The sequence below is a fragment of the Corythoichthys intestinalis genome, chromosome 14 (assembly GCF_030265065.1).
Source record: "Corythoichthys intestinalis isolate RoL2023-P3 chromosome 14, ASM3026506v1, whole genome shotgun sequence".
NCBI lineage: Eukaryota > Metazoa > Chordata > Actinopteri > Syngnathiformes > Syngnathidae > Corythoichthys > Corythoichthys intestinalis.
Window position 1 is genome coordinate 12,362,905 of NC_080408.1, and position 18,931 is coordinate 12,381,835.

General features: G+C 39.9%; 1 protein-coding gene across 6 annotated transcripts in view; it reads right to left on the reverse strand.

The window, feature by feature from the left end:
* Nucleotides 1-18,931, reverse strand: part of myripa (myosin VIIA and Rab interacting protein a) — a 41,736-nt gene that overhangs the window by 20,465 nt on the left and 2,340 nt on the right. For 2 of the 6 annotated variants that reach the window (XM_057857781.1, XM_057857780.1), the window contains 8 exons: nt 17,283-17,504; nt 10,185-10,321; nt 6,260-6,340; nt 3,169-3,263; nt 2,909-2,989; nt 2,711-2,830; nt 2,501-2,618; nt 1,847-2,343 (listed from right to left, as the gene is read on the reverse strand). In XM_057857781.1, the coding sequence (XP_057713764.1) occupies nt 1,847-2,343; nt 2,501-2,618; nt 2,711-2,830; nt 2,909-2,989; nt 3,169-3,263; nt 6,260-6,340; nt 10,185-10,321; nt 17,283-17,504 (1,351 nt within the window). Of the gene's footprint in view, nt 1-1,846; nt 2,344-2,500; nt 2,619-2,710; nt 2,831-2,908; nt 2,990-3,168; nt 3,264-6,259; nt 6,341-9,299; nt 9,452-10,184; nt 10,322-17,282; nt 17,869-18,931 lie in introns of those variants that run through there. The other 4 variants (XM_057857782.1, XM_057857779.1, XM_057857778.1 and 1 more) reach the window with 3 other exon arrangements.

An 18,931-nucleotide genomic window follows, 5' to 3' on the forward strand; every position in this document is an offset into this window, starting at 1 on the left:
CAAAATTCAGATATTCACATAACATTCAGATAACGTAATGGCCTAGCAGCAGTCACAATCTGTAAAACTCTAAAACACCAATGCACAGAGCACAACTGGATAGTTGCTACTCACCAAGTATACTACACTAATGCATATAACAAAAAAAATACGGAATAGAACATGAATGCTCTTTTATTTTGTATTGTAGCAAAATGAACTTTGAATTAAGTGCCATAAATCCCCATCATGCAGTGGTTGGGAGGTTTATACTGTATATTAAACGTCTGTATTAATTCAGAAAATTCTGTTGGCATGACTCTGAACTCAATGGCTAGTTACGTGGTACAAGTATTAGGCAGATTAGTGCATTCAGTTTGTAATCAGAGTAATAACCTGCCAGTTACAGTGGGGCAAATAAGTATTTAGTCAACCACCAATTGTGCAAGTTCTCCTACTTGAAAAGATTAGAAAGGCCTGTAATTGTCAACATGGGTAAACCTCAACCATGAGAGACAGAATGTGGGGAAAAAAACAGAAAATCACATTGTTTGATTTTTAAAGAATTTATTTGCAAATCATGGTAGAAAATAAGTATTTGGTCAATACCAAAAGTTCATCTCAATACTTTATGTACCCTTTGTTGGCAATAACGGAGGCCAAATGTTTTCTTTAACTCTTCACCCTTCGCTTGGTTTAACGAAATCAACTGTGGGAGCAATTATTAGAAAATGGAAGACATACAAGATGACTGATAATCTCCCTCGATCTGGGGCTCCATGCAAGCTCTCAACCCGTGGCGTCAAAATTATAACAAGAACGGTGAGCAAACATCCCAGAACCACACGGGGGGACCTAGTGAATGACCTACAGAGAGCTGAGACCACAGTAACAAAGGCTAGTATCAGTAACACAATGCGCCGCCAGGGACTAAAGTTTTGCACTGCCAGACGTGTCCCCCTGCTGAAGCCAGTACACGTCCAAGCCCGTCTGGGGTTCCCTAGAGAGCATTTGGATGATCCAAAAGAGGACTGGGAGAATGTGTTATGGTCAGATGAAATCAAACTCGAAGTTTTTGGTAGAACACAGGTACTTGTGTTTGAAGGAGAAAGAATACTGAATTCCATCCGAAGAACACCATACACACTGTGAAGAATGGGGGTGGAAACATCATGCTTTGGTTTTTTTTTTCTGTAAAGGGACCAGAACGACTGATCTGTGTAAAGGAAAGAATGAATGGGGCCATGTATCGAGAGATTTTGAGTGAAAATCTCCTTCCATCAGCAAGGGCATTGAAGATGAGACGTGGCTGGGTCTTTCAGCATGACAATGATCCCAAACACACAGCCAGGGCAACAAAGGAGTGGCCTCGTAAGAAGCATTTCAAGGTTCTGGAGTGGCCTAGCCAGTCTCCAGATCTCAACCCCATGGAAAATCTGTGGAGGGAGTTGAAAGTCCGTGTTGTCCAACGACAGCCTCAAAACATCACTGCTCTAGAGGAGATCTGCATGGAAAAATGGGCCAAAATACCAGCAACAGTGTGTGAAAAGCTTGTGAAGAGTTACAGAAAACATTTGGCCTCCGTTATTGCCAACAAAGGGTACATAACAAAGTATTGAGATGAACTTTTGGTATTGAACAAATACTTATTTTCCACCATGATTTGCAAATAAATTCTTTAAAAATCAAACAATGTGATTTTCTGTTTTTTATCCCCCACATTCTGTCTCTCATGGTTGAGGTTTACCCATGTTGACAATTACAGGCGTCTCTCATCTTTTCAAGTAGGAGAACTTGCACAATTGATGGTTGACTAAATACTTATTTGCCCCAGTGTAGATCTGAATGCATGTCAAGTCAGTCTTACCATCAGAAGAGGCCCAGAAAGTGTTGCTCTTCTTTTACTTCTTCTCTTCCTTCGTGATCTCTTCGCTTTACTAGATGCCGTCTCACTTCCAACTGCGCTTTCATCCGTAGCAACCTTCCCGTTGAAGTTGATGTCGATGTTGCCGGTCCTGTAAGAGGACGGTCGTCTGATCTCAGGCTTCTTAACAGTATTGTCTGAAAGCTTTTCCTTGGACTGTGACTCAGCATCTTTTCTGTTGTCAGCATCTCGACGGACTTTAGAGCTAGTCAACTTTCTTTGAAACTCCTGTAGGATAGCGCTCCACGAGGTATCTGGCTCAGGTTTGACTTCATTGTCAGAGTCCATGCCTTCATAAGCAGAGACAGCTCCGGACTCCCTCTCCAAGGCGCTGTAGACCAGACTCTTCCTCTTGGCCAGCAGGCTGGGGCGGGAGAGCTGAGCACTCTGCAGGGCGATCCAGTTCCCGTCTGGGCTCTTCAGCACAGAAGACACACCTCCTTGGGCAGGTAAATGTACACATGTAGAGACAGATATAAAGATGAGAACACGACAGCAGTTAGAATGTAGACATTTCAATGCACTATTCATGCTTTGGCCCGGTGTGTTTTTACAGTGCAAGTTTAATAATTGAAATAAATAATAAATGTGGTATACCAGAGTTTTCGAATCGCTCGACACTGGTCCAAGATGACATGCCTGATCCTCCATCCTTGGGTGATGTCTGACGAGCATCTCGGTTATCTTCCATCAGCGAGAAGGCTGACTGCGACCTCTACATATAAGGCAAAAAAAATATATGTATCATCAGTTTAGGTCAGTGGTCAGTCTAATTTAGAGTAGAAAGTGAGTCGATTTGTCATCTACCCAGAGGCCTTTGAGGTGTTTAAACGAGTCACCCCCATGGTGATGGACATTGTGCTCAAGTGACCTCTCATGCTCGTACTCATCCTTCATGTCAGCCAAAGTCTCCCTCCTAGAGATGATCTTAAAAGTGCCATGAGAACATCAGTGTTAGACAGGCGCAACATTGCGTCATATGTGTTCTTGTGTCTTCTTTCATACCTTTTGCATTATTGTTTTGGCCAGCTCCTCAATGAGCTCTCCTCTGTGTTCACGTAGGTAGTGGGCTTCATTCTGGTTCTCCTGATTCCACATACAAGAAAACACAATCTGATGACCTCTGAAATGTATTTCGTATTATTCAAAGTCAAAGAAAACACCTTTATATTACTATAGCTTGTTAGCAAGATGAAATTCCTAACGTACAAACGGTGAAGATTTGCCACAGACTTGGCGGAATAAGAATGATGGGCAAAAATAACCTGACAGGCGTCAAACTCTGCGTTGGAAATGGCCTCGTCTATGGCCTCCTCTGCAACCCGTAGGGCCACAGTGAGCGTCTCTGCCATGCTGTGCTCTGAATACCGAAAAAAGTGCAGTGAAATGTCCATTTATTGTGGTGAACTCTCAGATGTCACTACAAGAAGACTTTCTAGTAGTCACTAGAGGTGCAATGGTTTGCGGTTCAAAGCCGAACCGTACGGTTCGCCCTGTACGGTTCAATACGCCTTTATGAATCGCACCTTTTCGGTTATGCAATTAATGTATTCCGAACGCTTGTGGAATGAATTGATTGAACTCTGTGTGCCTGTGTGTGATGTCAAGCACCGATGTGGAGAAATACCCGCCCCGCAAGTAAATGTCGGATCGCTGTCAAGCACCTGTGTAATAGAAGCCGAGTAACGCCCTCTCTCGCTTACGAGCGCAGTGAAAGTGAAACAAGAAAGAAAATCAATAGCTATGGCGAGTGGAGGAGTGGAGTGACCGAATTTTGAGGGAGCACCGGCTTCTTTCAAATCTGCGGTGTGGCAACATTTTGGTTTCCTCGTGGACTACAATGCGGAGGGAGAGAAAATATTGAAAAAAAAAAAAAATTGCTTCGTGCTTGTTCCCCATGATAACGGCAACACTTTTATAACATGACTCCGGCACCTCAGATATCACTTTCTCAGGGCAGGACAACCCCGAAGATGACACCAGTGAAAACACACGGCGGGCTTCGTTAATTTATTTGCAACTAGAGCTGTCCCGACTAGTCGGCAAGGTCGACGTCATCGATGACGTAAATCCGTCTACGAGCACAACATCCCGTCGACGGCTAATGAAGGGTTAAAAAAATATATGTGTGGAAAGTTCAGAATGTCGCACGCTTGGTATGCAAGCGGGGAAAGCGGCACAAAGCCAAAAAAGCGCACCAGAGTCCAAAACATTGACTTATTTTTAAAGAAACAAAGGAGGGTACACTGTTGTGTCCTGTCTCTTCAATGCCAAGCTTGGCTGCACGTCGGCCGTGAATGATAACGACAGGACATTGTAAGCCCGTCTAACTAACTAATGACATGTTTTATTGAAGTTGCTAAGCCTGTCGCGATATGCAACAAGTCCATTTATCGCGTGGTAAATAAAAATGAGGGCGGTCATTTTCACGGTTGCGTTTTATCGCTGCGCGCGCGTGTGTATATTTGTGCGTGCATGCTGATGGTTTTCTCTCATCAACACGCTGTAGAATTAAAGTTCAGACATACAAAATAAGAAAACACATCTATATTAAACACTATAAACGTTAGCATTGCTACTTTGAGGTGAATGGGGAAAAAAGACGACCTACTTTAGCTGCCTATAAAACAGGCAGCCTTCTCCAAAACTTGCAGTTAAAAGGTGACACTTCAAACATGAAAAATCGCTGGTTAACAGCATTTGCAAAAGGAAAAAAAATCTATTACTGACAACACATGCAGTGACAAAAAGTGCTTTTTTGCGGAGTGTAAAGCTTAAATTAGCGGTTTAGCGAACGTACTTCCGGTGAACATTTCAAAATAAAAGCATGTAATGTTCGTCATATACGTAAATAACGATTTCTGGCGTTAATCCCACATACTTTAGATTCTACACTAAGAATACCTTTAAAATGACACCCTTTATGAGAATTCTGATTGGCAATGAATAATTATTATAATACTATTATATATAGTACTACAGTATACTATAATATTAATGCTAGGTATTTTTTCAAGAATTGTTTTGAATCATTTTGGAAAGGTGAAGTCAGTGTTCTGAATCTGTTTACATTCCATTCTTTTGCACAAGTTAATTCTATCAGCATTTGAACTCATTGTTTATTTGTGATTTATAATTGTTATTTAGCTGTTTATTTGTACTTTAATCAAGAATTTAAGTGTTCCAAAATGTTTTTGTAAATTGACAAGCGTAAAAAAAAAATGTCATTGCTAAATTAGTAAAAAAAAAAAAAAAAAAAAATTTTTAATTATAAGATTAGTCGACTAATCGTAAAAATAGTCGGCTGACTAATCAGGAGAAAATTAGTCGTTTGGGACAGCCCTATTTGCAACGCTTGACCCGTCTCTACTTTCGACATATTAAAGTTTTAAAACTGTTTCATCATTTAAAGATAGATTCAAGTCACGATTTTGCCGATTTAGAAGTATTTTAGATAAAAAGTTACTTAGGTTCGCTAGGAATGTTCTCTACAACAGAGCCGTCCTAAAAAGCCTACTGCTTTAAGATGGCGGCTGTCTACTAACGCATTTAGTGCCATGTCTGCCATTTTGCATCTAGTTATATCTATATACAGTACATGTGATATCTACTATGTCTACCATATCTACCATAACATGCGGGCGTAGTTTGTCGGCTATCGGCTACAACATGTATTATTGGAGCTACCTAGCATCGCGTTTGCTCGGCGTTACAACTTTCTTGCCTCCTCCCCGCTCCTGCTCTGCTCTGTCGTCTCGGTGAGTCCGTCTCCCTCAGACTTTTCGACCAATATAGTAACGCATAGTAACGAATGTCTTTCCGTCCTCAGTAACGGTAACGGCACTGCCAAGATGAGAAAAGTAATTAATTAGATTACCCACTACTGAAAAAAATAACGCCGTTAGTAATGCCGTTATATTGTAACGCCGTTATTAACAACACTGGTAGTCAGTCACTACACTAGCCAAAGAGCTAAGAGGCATTTTAACAGTCGAAAATGTTTACATTTTAAGTGTTTATTTCATTTTTTAAAAAGCAAAATAAAGGCAGTTTAAAAAAAATAAAGCAAAACGTAAACCGAACTGAAACCGTGATCCCAAAACCGAGGTTCAAACCGAACCGTGGGCTAACTGAACCGTTGCACCCCTAGTAGTCATATGCAGTGAATTGCCAGGTTGTTGCATTGATTTCAGTGCAGCGGACTCATCTTTTTGTGCAGTAGAATTCCAGTTAGTGCAGTAAGCTTGTTTATGATTCCAGTGAACTCATCGGTTAGTTTATAGACATAACAGGTTTGGTGTGAATCAATTTTTAGCATGATACAGAAAGAAAAAAGTTTATTTCCCAGTGGATCACCTTCAGTTTGTGTATAGAAGGCGGCGTCACTGTCATAGACACTGCTTTCATTGCAGACGCTCTCTTCGTACGCACTTCCCTCTGCAACATACACACAAATATACTTTATGAAATCCTTTTTAATTATTTTTGTTTTCATATTATAATAAAAAACAAACAGCAAATCTCCCAACAGTAAAGTTAGAAAATAAATGTGATAAAACGGAAAGAGCTAGAGGAACACTCAGAGAGAGCAGACTTCAAACTAAGCAGCCAAATTGAAAACAATGCCATATTTGGTCGAGTGGTCACTCCCTTTAAGTATGGAACAAGTTATCACTAAATTAGTTTGCTGTCTTCTGTGACCTTTGATGTCATTCCCCCAAATTGTAATCACCTCTTCCGTTTCATATAAACATATTCTGCAAGTTTGAATATAATCTCGTTAGGCCATCTTGAGTTATCGTTAAACACATTTTCTAACCTCAGACCTTATTACCCCAAAATTTAATCATGTCTTTCATTTCATGTAAAAAATATATCCTGCAAACTTGACAGCAATCCCTTCATTTGTTCTTGAGTTATTGCAAAATTCATATTCTGAGCTCTGTGACATTTACCCTTTGACCTCATGACCCCAAAACATAATCACCTACTCTGTTTCATATTATAAACATACCCATCAAGTTTGATAATAATCCCTGTGTTCATCCTTGAGTTATTGCGAAATTCCCTTTCCGACCTCTATGACCTTTGACCTCACTACCCCCCCAAAAAATCCCTTGATTTGTTTGTTTTTTAGATGTCTTGAGGTGGCTTGTCCCCTCATCCCATCCCTGAAGGCCAGTTGATGGGGGCGCGGATGGTCCGGGGCCACCCTGGATCCCGGAGGGGATGACGGTGGCCCCCTTGCTGGGCTGTGAGACGAGGGATGGGCTGCGCTGGCTCGCCCCCGGTTGGCTTGGGAAAGGCCGTGGTCATGGGAAGGCTCCCACGTGGCATTTCAAGTTGTCTGCAGGACTATCACATGTCTGATGGGATTCACGAATGACTAGGTGCAATTAGACACACTCAGAAAATAGAAAGTAGAAAAATTCGGTGTCAGGTATAGCAATCAGGCAGCATAGAATAGGATGCCAACATACTCACACTCACAAAGGATTCACACAAATACTGGGTTCTAGACCTCACATTGCTGATTTGTGTACAGTCCACCCCTCCCAATCACTTTCTGACTCCCCCCCCCTTCTTTCTCCATGGTCATCAGGCCCCCCACATGGTGTCAACCGGAAATACAACTAGCTAACCATAGCACCAACATATTCATCGTTAATGTAGGCTTTCAATGTCTTTCTGCTTATTGCTTGTGCTTCTTCTTTCTCTCTCTCCTTCTCTTTTCTTCTGCCCCCCCATAACCCCTTCCTGTTCCCTGCTTTCTCCTAATAAACGAAGCACGTCAAATGATCACAATGGGGGTATGTCATACTCCCATGTGATCCATTAAAACTGTTCAGAACAATCGGGCACTCAGATTTCCATTCTCTGTGTCAAGCAGCTGAATAGGACAGGTAAGAAAAAAAAAAACGGAAGTTGGAGGGTCTGGCGAATCAAGTTGATGGGGAACAAGTTTGAATCCACAATTGTGAATTGTTGCCATGGCAGCCACTGAGGCGTGGACTATAACTGCATGAATTTCTGTTTTCTTCATTTTTTTACTCAATTCTTGATCCTTGCTAATTAAAAAATGTTAGCATGTTACAATCCTAAGATTTGGTAGGAATTAAAGATGGGATCGATCGGGATGCCGATCGATTGGGTCCGATCACATCATTTTCAAAGTATCGGAATTGGCAAAAAAAATATCGGACATGTCTTTTTTTAATATATATATATAGATTTTAATTAAGTCGTTTTCTAATTGTATTTAACCTTACAGACAAAATGTCTCACACTCATCCAGAGTCTTTAGTTTTGGCTTAAAGTGGGGTTATCAAATTTATCGCGTTAACGGCGGTAATTAATTTTTAAAAAATTAATCATGTTAAAATATTTAACGCAATTAACGCATGCGCTGCACGACCCACTCACGCATTGTCGCTTTCAATCTATAATGGCGCCGTTTTACCTATATATAGAGCTAAAAGGCAGCGTAAAATAAGTAGAGTGAATTTTGGCTGTCTTTGGAGCCTTTATTTAATTGGCTAAAGACTTAAAATCCCTCTCTCAACAATTAAAAATATCATGGGAAGCAATGTGGGGAAGAAAGGTAGTAGTTGATCTTTTTCTTAACACCCTATGTTACTTCCCAACGCAGAGAAGATATATCAATTGGTACCACTACGCACGGTCATGGTTGCACTTCCCATCATGCATTTTGGGCAGAACAGTTAAATGGCTACAGTATCATTTTCTGAAAGCTCAACAAATACACTAGATGGCAATATTTAGTCACAGTATACAAAGTCACATTTATCCTTTAAGAATTACAAGTCTTTCTATCCGTGGATCCCTCTCACAGAAAGAATGTTAATAATGTAAATGCCATCTCGAGGATTTATTGTCATAATAAACAAATACAGTACTTATGTACTGTATGTTGAATGTATATATTCGTCCGAGTTTTATTCATTTTTGGAATTGAATCGGGAGCAAAACAAAAGCAATCGGATCGGGGAATATCGGGATCGGCAGATACTCAAACTAAAACGATCGGGATCGGATCAGGAGCAAAAAAACATGATCGGAACAAACCTAGTAGGAATACTTACTAATTGTTGAACTTTCCCAAAAAAAGTCATAGGCTTGCCCACACATCAATGTATACACAATGCTTAAAACTTTTCACACACCCTTTGTACTTTTTCATGCTAAAATAGTTGTAATAATTGTTGTTAGCTAAAGCCTCTGAGGGGGGATCAAGAGGGAGAGAGTCCTCTTAGAGACAGTCTCCCCTTCCAACTGTGCTTTGAGCTCTGACCACGTCATGTTAATATTCATGCAACAATGCGGCCGATTGTGGTTATGTAAGTGCATTAGCGCTCGGCCTCATGTGTGGTATTACCAGTCCCAGGGTCACAGCAAAACACCGGGTCACTCCCAATCACGTTTGGGGAGGGAGGAAGCTTCCAAAAAGCTGCATGAAATAGGCTTTATACTCTATGTAGTCCTACCATTCCATCAAATTGATGCTATTTGTTTCTTGTAATACTCTTGAAATAAACATACATTTCTGCTGTTTTTCAATTCTAAATGTAACGATACACGTATTGAAGTACAGTACTAGAAAAAAACAAGTTCAAATCAACTGGAAGCGCTGGCTCCCTCTACTGTCTAACTCGGAACCTACAGATTGTAACAAGTCCTCAATTAATAAATGTAAATACAGTGATCCCTCATTTTTCGCGGTTAATGGGGACCGGAACCCGCGACAAGTGAAAAACCGCGAAGTAGTCCCACCCCCCAAAAATAAATAAATAAAAATTGTTCAATGTAATTATTCAGATTTATCATTGGAAAGAGATACATATAAGACATGTTTTTTATTTTATTTTAGTGTAATTATAATTTAGTATAATTTTTAAAAATTGTTGATATTTCAGACTATTTATCTCTCAGGGTGCGGACATTTAAAAAACCATGTGGCATTTCTCAAGGCCCACAGACGATGTAATCGGCTCGGGACAGCTCATCTGTATATATATTTTTTTGAATTGGAAAAAAATCTGCGATGGATTGAGGGCACGAAGTTTAAAGTATAAAGTAGCGAGGGATTACTCTAATGAGTCCTGAGACAAAAATAAAATCAGAAATAGGGCTCTGAGGATCAATGAGTAAACATGCCTTGAAAAGACCTACCAAATTTCATTGTGATCCGCCCTCGAATTACAGAGGTGTAGCAACTGTAGTTAGTGTCTTAAAGTGTGTCTCCTAGCTGAGAACCCTGTACCTGTGAGCTCCGAAACTGGACTGTGATTGGCCAGATGTCTCCTGTAGATGGTCTTCAACACTTTGGCGCTGCCGAAGCGCTTGAATCGTCCTTTTACGTGTGTGTAGAACCAATCCAGCGATTGTTTCTTTAACAACCTGAACGATGAAGCAATATGTTGACTACAGAAACTTCAAGTCAACTGGGCAAATTCATTAGCTATACCTGACATTCAATAGAAACCAGTGTTGTTTTTGCCAGCCCTTTTAATTTTTGTCTTAGTCTTAATCTTTTGGACAAAAATACATTTCCCAATGTGTTAGTCTTCGTCAAGTTTTAATTGAAAGTTATTCAAAATGTTTTCGTCTGTAAAATTAAAACATTTTAGTCCAAAACTAAATAGATGCTTCCAACAGATTTGAATGAACATAGACAGACGAGCACATCTTGTAGCATCTACAAGGACAACGCCAACTTCATGATGATAATACACACTCAGCAGGAAAAGCAGTGCATATTTTTCAATTAAACCCACATAGAAGCCACGAATTTTTTTAAAAAAAACAACAACAATTCGAGCGTTTAAGTGGATGCTTGCCACGCCAAAGTTGATGCTAATGCTAACGCAAATGCTATGCTAATGTGACAAGTTACATTTAGTGTGTGATGATCACTCAGCACAGACTTTTAAAGGCTAAAGCTACATTGCATATTCTCTCTTGCCAAGATAGGAAAACAAATCTTACCATATGTTTCCAAACAAGCAAGATGGAATGAGGAATAATTTGAAAAACACAACCTAAACTCCAGTGAGGAGAGTGAGTAGGGTTGCCAACAGTCCCGGATTGCATGGGAAATCATGGAATTTAGGAAGTTCTGATTGGTACATACGGAGGTACCAGTCAGAACCTCCTAAATTCTAGGTTGTCCCGCCCAATCCGGGACGGGACCAGTGACGTGCGGTCAGGGGAGGCAGGTGAGGCTCTGCCTCACCTGTCATCATGACAAAAAAATAATTATAGCATCAAATTTATATTAATATTTGTCCATTGCTCTTTATGTATGACTCATTTCAAACATTTTTTATAGTCAAAATCGCTGAATTTGCCTATTTCCTGTTCAAATAAAGAAATGAAACGAGAGGTGCGGCAGCAACAAGTAAAGCCTCACCTCTGATTGCGCAATCCATAACAAACTGGGTTGATATATGGAATTGGAGCGTGCTGGTTGCCGTACATCTGCATGTCGCCATTATAATGTTTCCAGATACGTTTATTTGACCTGATTTTCCACAGTCTGGCTAATGTCTTTAACCCTTAAAATTTAATTTTTGTTAGCGACATATTTAGTTTTGCTGATGGGAAATAAAACCGCATTGAAAAAGCGCAGGTTGCGGCAGATAGTACTCTGCCGCACTGAAAGGGGGCGTACGTGAAACGGGACTTTCCGTCAAAAGTGGACGCGATTAACTCAACACTGGAGCTAAAAGGTTTGCTTCAAACTACGGGACAGAAGATATCTCGCGCTTTTCAAACGGACTGGTACACCCGAAAAGACTGGCTATGTGGCTGTCCTTCGAAAAATCGGCTTTGCTGCTTTCCCTGCCTTTTCTTCTCAACTTGTGCCAATGTCTGGACTAACACGAGATATTGTGACATTAAAAAACTACCACGAAGCCTCAGCAAACATGAGAGCTCGACCACTCACATTCAAAGCCTGATTGCTTTAAAAACTTTTGGAAGCTCAAGGATCGATTTGGCTTTGACGAACAGCGGAAGCTCAACGGTAGCACCCATAACGCTACGGTAAGGGAAATCCGAAAGAGTTTGAAAGACCTCATTAATGCAGCCTGCATCCTAGCTAAACAGGAGTTAACATTTCGTGGTAACGATGAGCGTGTAAACTCTTCTAAACGTCGCATATATGTAGAACGATTACATGGTTTTGCTGAGAAAGATGAAAGGTTAGCTAGACATTTGGACACATCACTGTGTTTTCTGTCTTGTCAAATAGAACACAGAACGATCTAATTGAAGCAATCCCCTCCATTGAGGCGGAGAGATTTTTTTTAATGTAAAGGAAAATAAGGAGGACTTTTACAAAAAGGGCGTAGGTTTGCATAGGGACGGTAGGGACATAACACTACCAACTTTTCAGGATGCTAAAATTGTCCCCACCAACGTTTAAGCAACCTTACCTTTTTTGCATGATATAATGTTCAGTTACACAGAGAATTTAGATCTTTCAATAGTTCCATATGTTGTAAGGATAGAATTGACCCTACCATTATTAAGTGAATTATTTTCATTATGTTTATGTTTGCTAATAAAAACCAGACATTTATTCAGGAAGTTTTCAAAATGTTTCTTAAGTATTTTTTGAAAACAAAGGTTTGAATCGGACAGTGTATCATCTGAACCAATGCATGTAAAAGTTATTATCAGTAGATAAGTATTTATTTTGCATTGATCATTTTGCCTTTTAATTAATTAGGTTCATATACATGAGAAATGTGGCCCTTTGCCCCCTCCATCCAATCTGTTTGGTCTTATTAATGTCCCGTCCCCAGCAAAAAGTGTACCTACATGCAGGTTATGCTGTTATATCATCCCTACGAATGTTGAGACCACTTTTTGTTTAGCAATCTGTAATAAATTGATTAAAGTATCAGAATTACAAGTTTTAAAAACAACTGAATATTTCACTAAAGGTCAGAATTGAATTCTGTGGTTTTGTACACCACTCTTTACTCTCATTTATGTTGCATGAATTATAGAATTGCGACGGCCAACACATTGAGGGTGTAGAGCAAATGCATGTTATTTTCTTACTTTTACGTATCGATAATATGTACCGTGTGTGCGTGTTTTGTGAAGAATGCTGATGAGATATGAAATAACCAGTAGCCAATTGAATAAGCTACCCTTTTTGGTTTATATATTTGGAAATCTAACACTAAAGGAGTCAGTGCCTCACCAACCATGAACCTCACCGCACGTCACTGGACGGGACTGTTAGCAACACTAAGAGTGAGGGAGTGGCGCAGCACATCTCACATTAGTGACATGATCCAAACACTGCTATGTCATGCATTGTGAACATAGGACAGAAACTGTCACATTTTCATCTTGTCAGACAAAAACTGGCATTCATCTCGTTATGTTCTGGTCTCCCAAGCCACATTTTTAGCTCTTCCTCGCCAGGTCATCGTCATAAAGAAAAAAAAAAAAATTGTCGACAAAATATTTCCGTTATTGCCGTTGTTGATGAAAACAACACTGATGCAAACATAATAATGCTTAATTTTGGAATAATTATATTAACACTGCAGCGATGCCTGAAAGGGAACCTTGGACTTTAAGACTTAAGAAGCCACAATTGCTTTCTTTTACTAAAATATGTTATTTTTAGTGCTGTCAAATTTATCGCGTTAACGGGCGGTAATTATTTTTTTTAAATTAATCACGTTAAAATATTTGGCATTTAATGCATGTGCGGAATGACCTGCTCATACATTGGCTCAATCAGATTACAATGACACTGTTTTTTTGCACATTAGAGCTAAGAGGCAGAGAAATGTGAGTGGACACAGGCGTTCAATGGACCGTTCCGTTTATCGGCATAAGCTTTGGCAACTCTTTCACTACAAACATAACTATTTTGGCGAGTGACATGGGGAAGAATGACAGGAGAGGATGTTTTTCTTAACACGCTTCATCGAACATAATGCAGAACATATACCATTTGCAGCCACCACTGACAGTCATAGTTGCCCAATTTCCCATAATGCATTTGGGCGGAACAGTTAAGTATGATTTAGCGAAAGCACAGGAAAAATAATATTCCAATCTCCCCCCAAAAAATAATGTTTATGTTCACAAAAAGAAAAGCGCTCAATGCAAATAGAACTGGCATTCCCAATCAAAATAGCTATGCAAAATAAACATAAAACTTACTCAGACGTTGGACAAACTCTATTCAAACATTTCGTTTAGCTCAACAGATACACTAGATGGCAATATTTAGTGACAATATACAAACTATTATAGGTCTCGTATGTTGTGAAGTCAACACTCAAATAAACGTAAGGTACAATGAACCCAGAAACTACGGCGTCAGTTGAGGGGCAAAACGCACTTGTTGGCTAGATCTCTAATTAATTTAAAACTCGCCATTGACACCTTGTGGTGTATTTCAATGACTACCTTACGTAGTTTAAGATACTGTGGAAGAACGGCAGGGAGCCCATGTGACGTCCCGCTCAGTGACATCAACAATGGCGAGCTATTAGTTTATTTTTTGATTGAAAATTTTACAAATTTTATTAAAACGAAAAAATTAAGAGGTTTTAATACAAAATTACTATAACTTGTACTCACATATATCTTTTAAGAAATACAAGTCTTTTTAAGAACTACAAGTCTTTCTATCTGTGGATCCCTTTATCAGAAAGAATATTAATAATGTTAATGCCATCTTGTGGATTTATTGTTATAATAAATAAATACAGTACTTACGTACAGTATGTTGAATGTATTTATCCGTCTTGTGTCTTATCTTTCCATTCCAACAATAATTTACAGAAAAATATGGCATATGTTAGAGATGGTTTAAATTGCGGTTAACTACGGTTAATTAATTTTTAAGCTGTGATTAACTCGATTAAAAATTTTAATCGTTTGACAGCCCAAGTTATTTTAAAAAATCTATAATATTTAGTACATGTTTTGATCTACGGAGGGCGCCATGTTTTAATCGCGCAATGGACGCTCGGGGTGATGACGCACCGGCTGGCTGCAATTCCTTCTACGCGGCGAGACGTCCAACACATTCGCACATTGGTTAAAAGCGGCAAGTACTTACTATTTGTGTTTTTATTGAGCCTTTTATTAACTTTTCATTGCCTCAAAATACTTTTTGCATGTGTTTCCCTCTCATACTTTTAAGCATTATGTTTTCTTGTGGTCGCTTTAAAGCAGATTGTTGATCTGTTGACCACATTAGGCACGTAGCATATGTAAACCGCCCTTATTTGATATTACTAGGTTCAAGTATTTTCTTAAGGCATCTTTAGTATGTTCTGTCTGTATGCATCTAAACAAAAGAAGCTGAAAGTTCACGGTGGTACTATGGGTGTCAAATTCGCCTCTTGTAGGATGTTTCGCCGCTGCATTTTGGCAGAACGTTTTTTTTCCTAGTCTCACGTCATCCCGTCTTTCCTGTTCATTTTGCTTTTGCTGCTCGTTTTGTGAAATATCGACAGTGCTGTCATGCTCATTAATGTTCCTCTCGGGTTCTAATTGAAAGGGTTAAACAGATGACATGTTTATGTTGGTAGAGCCATACTTTGGAAGCCCGGCAGCGTAACCATGTGTCGTCGCCGCCCCGCAACGTCAACAAGAATGTAAAACTATGTACAGTGGGGCAAATAAGCATTTAGTCAACCCATAATTGTGCAAGTTCTCCCACTTGAAAATATTAGAGAGGCCTGTAATTGTCAACATGGGTAAACCTCAACCATGAGAGATAGAATGTGGAAAAAAAACAGAAAATCACATTGTTTGATTTTTAAATAATTTATTTGCAAATCATGGTGGAAACTAAGTATTTGGTCGATACCAAAGGTTTATCTCAATACTTTGTTATGTACCCTTTGTTGGCAATAACAGAGGCCAAACATTTTCTGTAACTCTTCACAAGCTTTTCACACACTGGTGCTGGTATTTTGGCCCATTCCTCCATGCAGATCTCCTCTAGACCAGTGATGTTTTGGGGCTGTCGTTGGGCAACACAGACTTTCAACTCCCTCCGCAGATTTTCTATGGGGTTGAGACCTGGAGACTGGCTAGGCCACTCCAGGACCTTGAAATGCTTCTTACGAAGCCACTCCTTTGTTGCCCTGGCTGTGTGTTTGGGATCATTGCCATACTGAAAGACCCATCCATGTTTCATCTTCAATGCCCTTGCTGATGGAAGGAGATTTTCACTCAAAATCTCTCGATACATGGCCCCATTCATTCCGTCCTTCACACAGATCAGTCGTCCTGGTCTCTTTGCAGAAAAATAGCCCCAAAGCATGATGTTTCCACCCCCATGCTTCACAGTGGGTATGGTGCAATTCAGTATTCTTTTTCTTCCAAACAAGAGAACCTGTGTTTCTACCAAAAAGTTCTTTTTTGGTTTCATCTGACCATTCCACATTCTCCCAGTCCTCTTCTGGATCATCCATATGCTCTCTAGCAAACCGCAGACGGGCCTGGACGTGTACTTTCTTCAGCAGGAGGACACGTCTGGCAGTGCAGGATTTGAGTCCCAGGCCCCGTATTGTGTTACTGATAGTAGCCTTTGTTCCTGTGGTCCCAGCTCTCTGTAGGTCATTCACCAGGTGCCCCCGTGTGGTTCTGGGATTTTTGATCCCCGTTCTTGTTATCATTTTGACGCCACGGGGTGAGGATGGAATTGAAAGTCCGTGTTGCCCTACGACAGCCCTAAAACATCACTGCTCTAGAGGAGATATGCATGGAGGAATGGGCCAAAATACCAGCAACAGTGTGTGAAAAGCTTGTGAAGAGTTACAGAAAACGTTTGGCCTCCGTTATTGCCAACAAAGGGTACATAACAAAGTACTGAGATGAACTTTTGGTATAGACCAAATACTTATTTTCCACCATGATTTGCAAATAAATTATTTAAAAATCAAACATTGTGATTTTCTGTTTTTTTTTTTCTCTCCACATTCTGTTTCTCATGGTTGAGGTTTACCCATGTTGACAATTACAGGCCTCTCTATTATTTTCAAGTGGGAGAACTTGCACAATTAGTGGTTGACTAAATACTTATTTGCCCCACTGTATGAAAACGAAACCTTCAAGAGGGGTTTCAATATAAAATTATTTTATCTCATAATGACGTTTGTCTTTTAAGAACTCGATCCCTTTGAGATACAGTGACCTTATGACATTGTTTGAGTTACAAAATGACTCGCAAATGTCAAAAAATCATGCTGTTCATCTTGGCTTGGTTTAAAAAGCTCATAAATCTATCGCTGCATCAGAAGTCAAACAGAGTATTAATATGCACAGAGGTCACACACATGCATGCACACACGTTATTGCTCACCTGCTCTTCTGGCAGGCGCAGCAGAGCCAGGCTTTGTCGGCCTTGCTGAAGAGCCTGCAGGCCTTGCACACGTTGTAAAGGCAGTCGCGACACCGTCGCTTGGGGTTGAGCAGGAAGCTGAAGGGCGCGCAGCATCGGATGCAGCAGCGCTGGTTGAAGTGGTGTTGGCGTGACAGCAGCATGCAGCGATTGCCCTCCTCGTCCAGCGCCTGCTTCAATTCACTGGCGAGGGGAGGAGAGAGCACAGGGAGGATTTGGAAAGCAAACCCATCAAAGTTGATTTTTTTTGGTGCGTGTGAGCCAGGCAAGCTAAGCGCTAATAGATCATGCGCCATTGAGCAACTTTGCAAGTGGGGCAAGTGGGTATACATGAGGCTGGCAAATGGCGCTTCAGTCCAAGAAGGAGCTTGAAGCCGCATTGTGTCGTATGGTCGTCAGAGGGCACTGGAGTAAAGGGATGGAGATGTATGATTTGCTGTCAGATGAGGAATAAAAACAGGAAAGGGCCATGGCTTCCTGTCTACTGTTTGCAGCGCCGGGCCTAATCTTTGCAGGCCTGGAATGTAAACGATGAAAGGCTAATAACGGCTAAACGACAATTAGGATTGGAATCATAAGCCTCTTGCTCTTTAATACACACCACGCAGCAGGGAAACGATAGGGAGAGGTTATGTAAATCGACACGTGTATCATGCAGTGACCAAACAACAACAAAAAATTGTAATAATTTTTACTTTATTTTAACTTTTTTAATTTATTTGTGATTATGTGAATCTATTCTTCATATTCTTTTACAGATATATTTATTTATATTCACTTATTGTTTTGTAGAGTGATTCAAAGTATTGTACAAGTAGCCCTGAGGGTACTCAGGTTCCCTCTAGTGGTATACAAATAAGTAGCTGTCTAAGTATTGTTCAGTTGTATTTAACTTTCAAGTTCAACATTATTTGCATTTACTATTTAAGAATGACTTGTTTTGACACTTTAATTTGGGTATTGACCTCTATTTTCATGAAATTAGATTTTCTTCGGTTTTGATTGCTTCCTTACAAATGAAAAATGTTTTTCATGTCAAATATTATGTTTGTGTATTGCCTTCCTTTCCCTTCCTTTTTTAAACATATCAATTTTTTGACTTCTGTCTTTAGCCTCGGCTAATTTTTTATCAAATTCTGCATAAGTATCTATACTTTATTTTTTAATACAATGATCCCTCGTTTTTCACGGTTAATGGGGACCACAAACCCCATCGCAAAAATTGAAAATCTACAAAGTAGAGGCGGAGCTTATTTACATTACTTTTTTTTTTTTTTTTTTTTTTTTTTTTTTTAGGTGTGTTGAATGTATTTATTCAGATTTAACAGCATTGGAGTATATATATGGTTCATATGGCTTCAGACTGCAAGTCTTAATGCATGAATTCATTTTTTTCGTGTTCTTCCTGACTCGAGTTAGGCATTAACTTCACGGTCCGAAGGGGACAAGTCGCATAGAAGTGGACCATTTCAAATCATATCTGGGTAACTTGCGTATGTGGTTTAAATCCAAACTGCGCCACATTCAGAAAAATGTGGCGGTGGTCTGAACTGTCAAGTCTCCCAAATCGGAATTCATGCGGCAATTATATCAGCAAAGAGCGAGAGCGG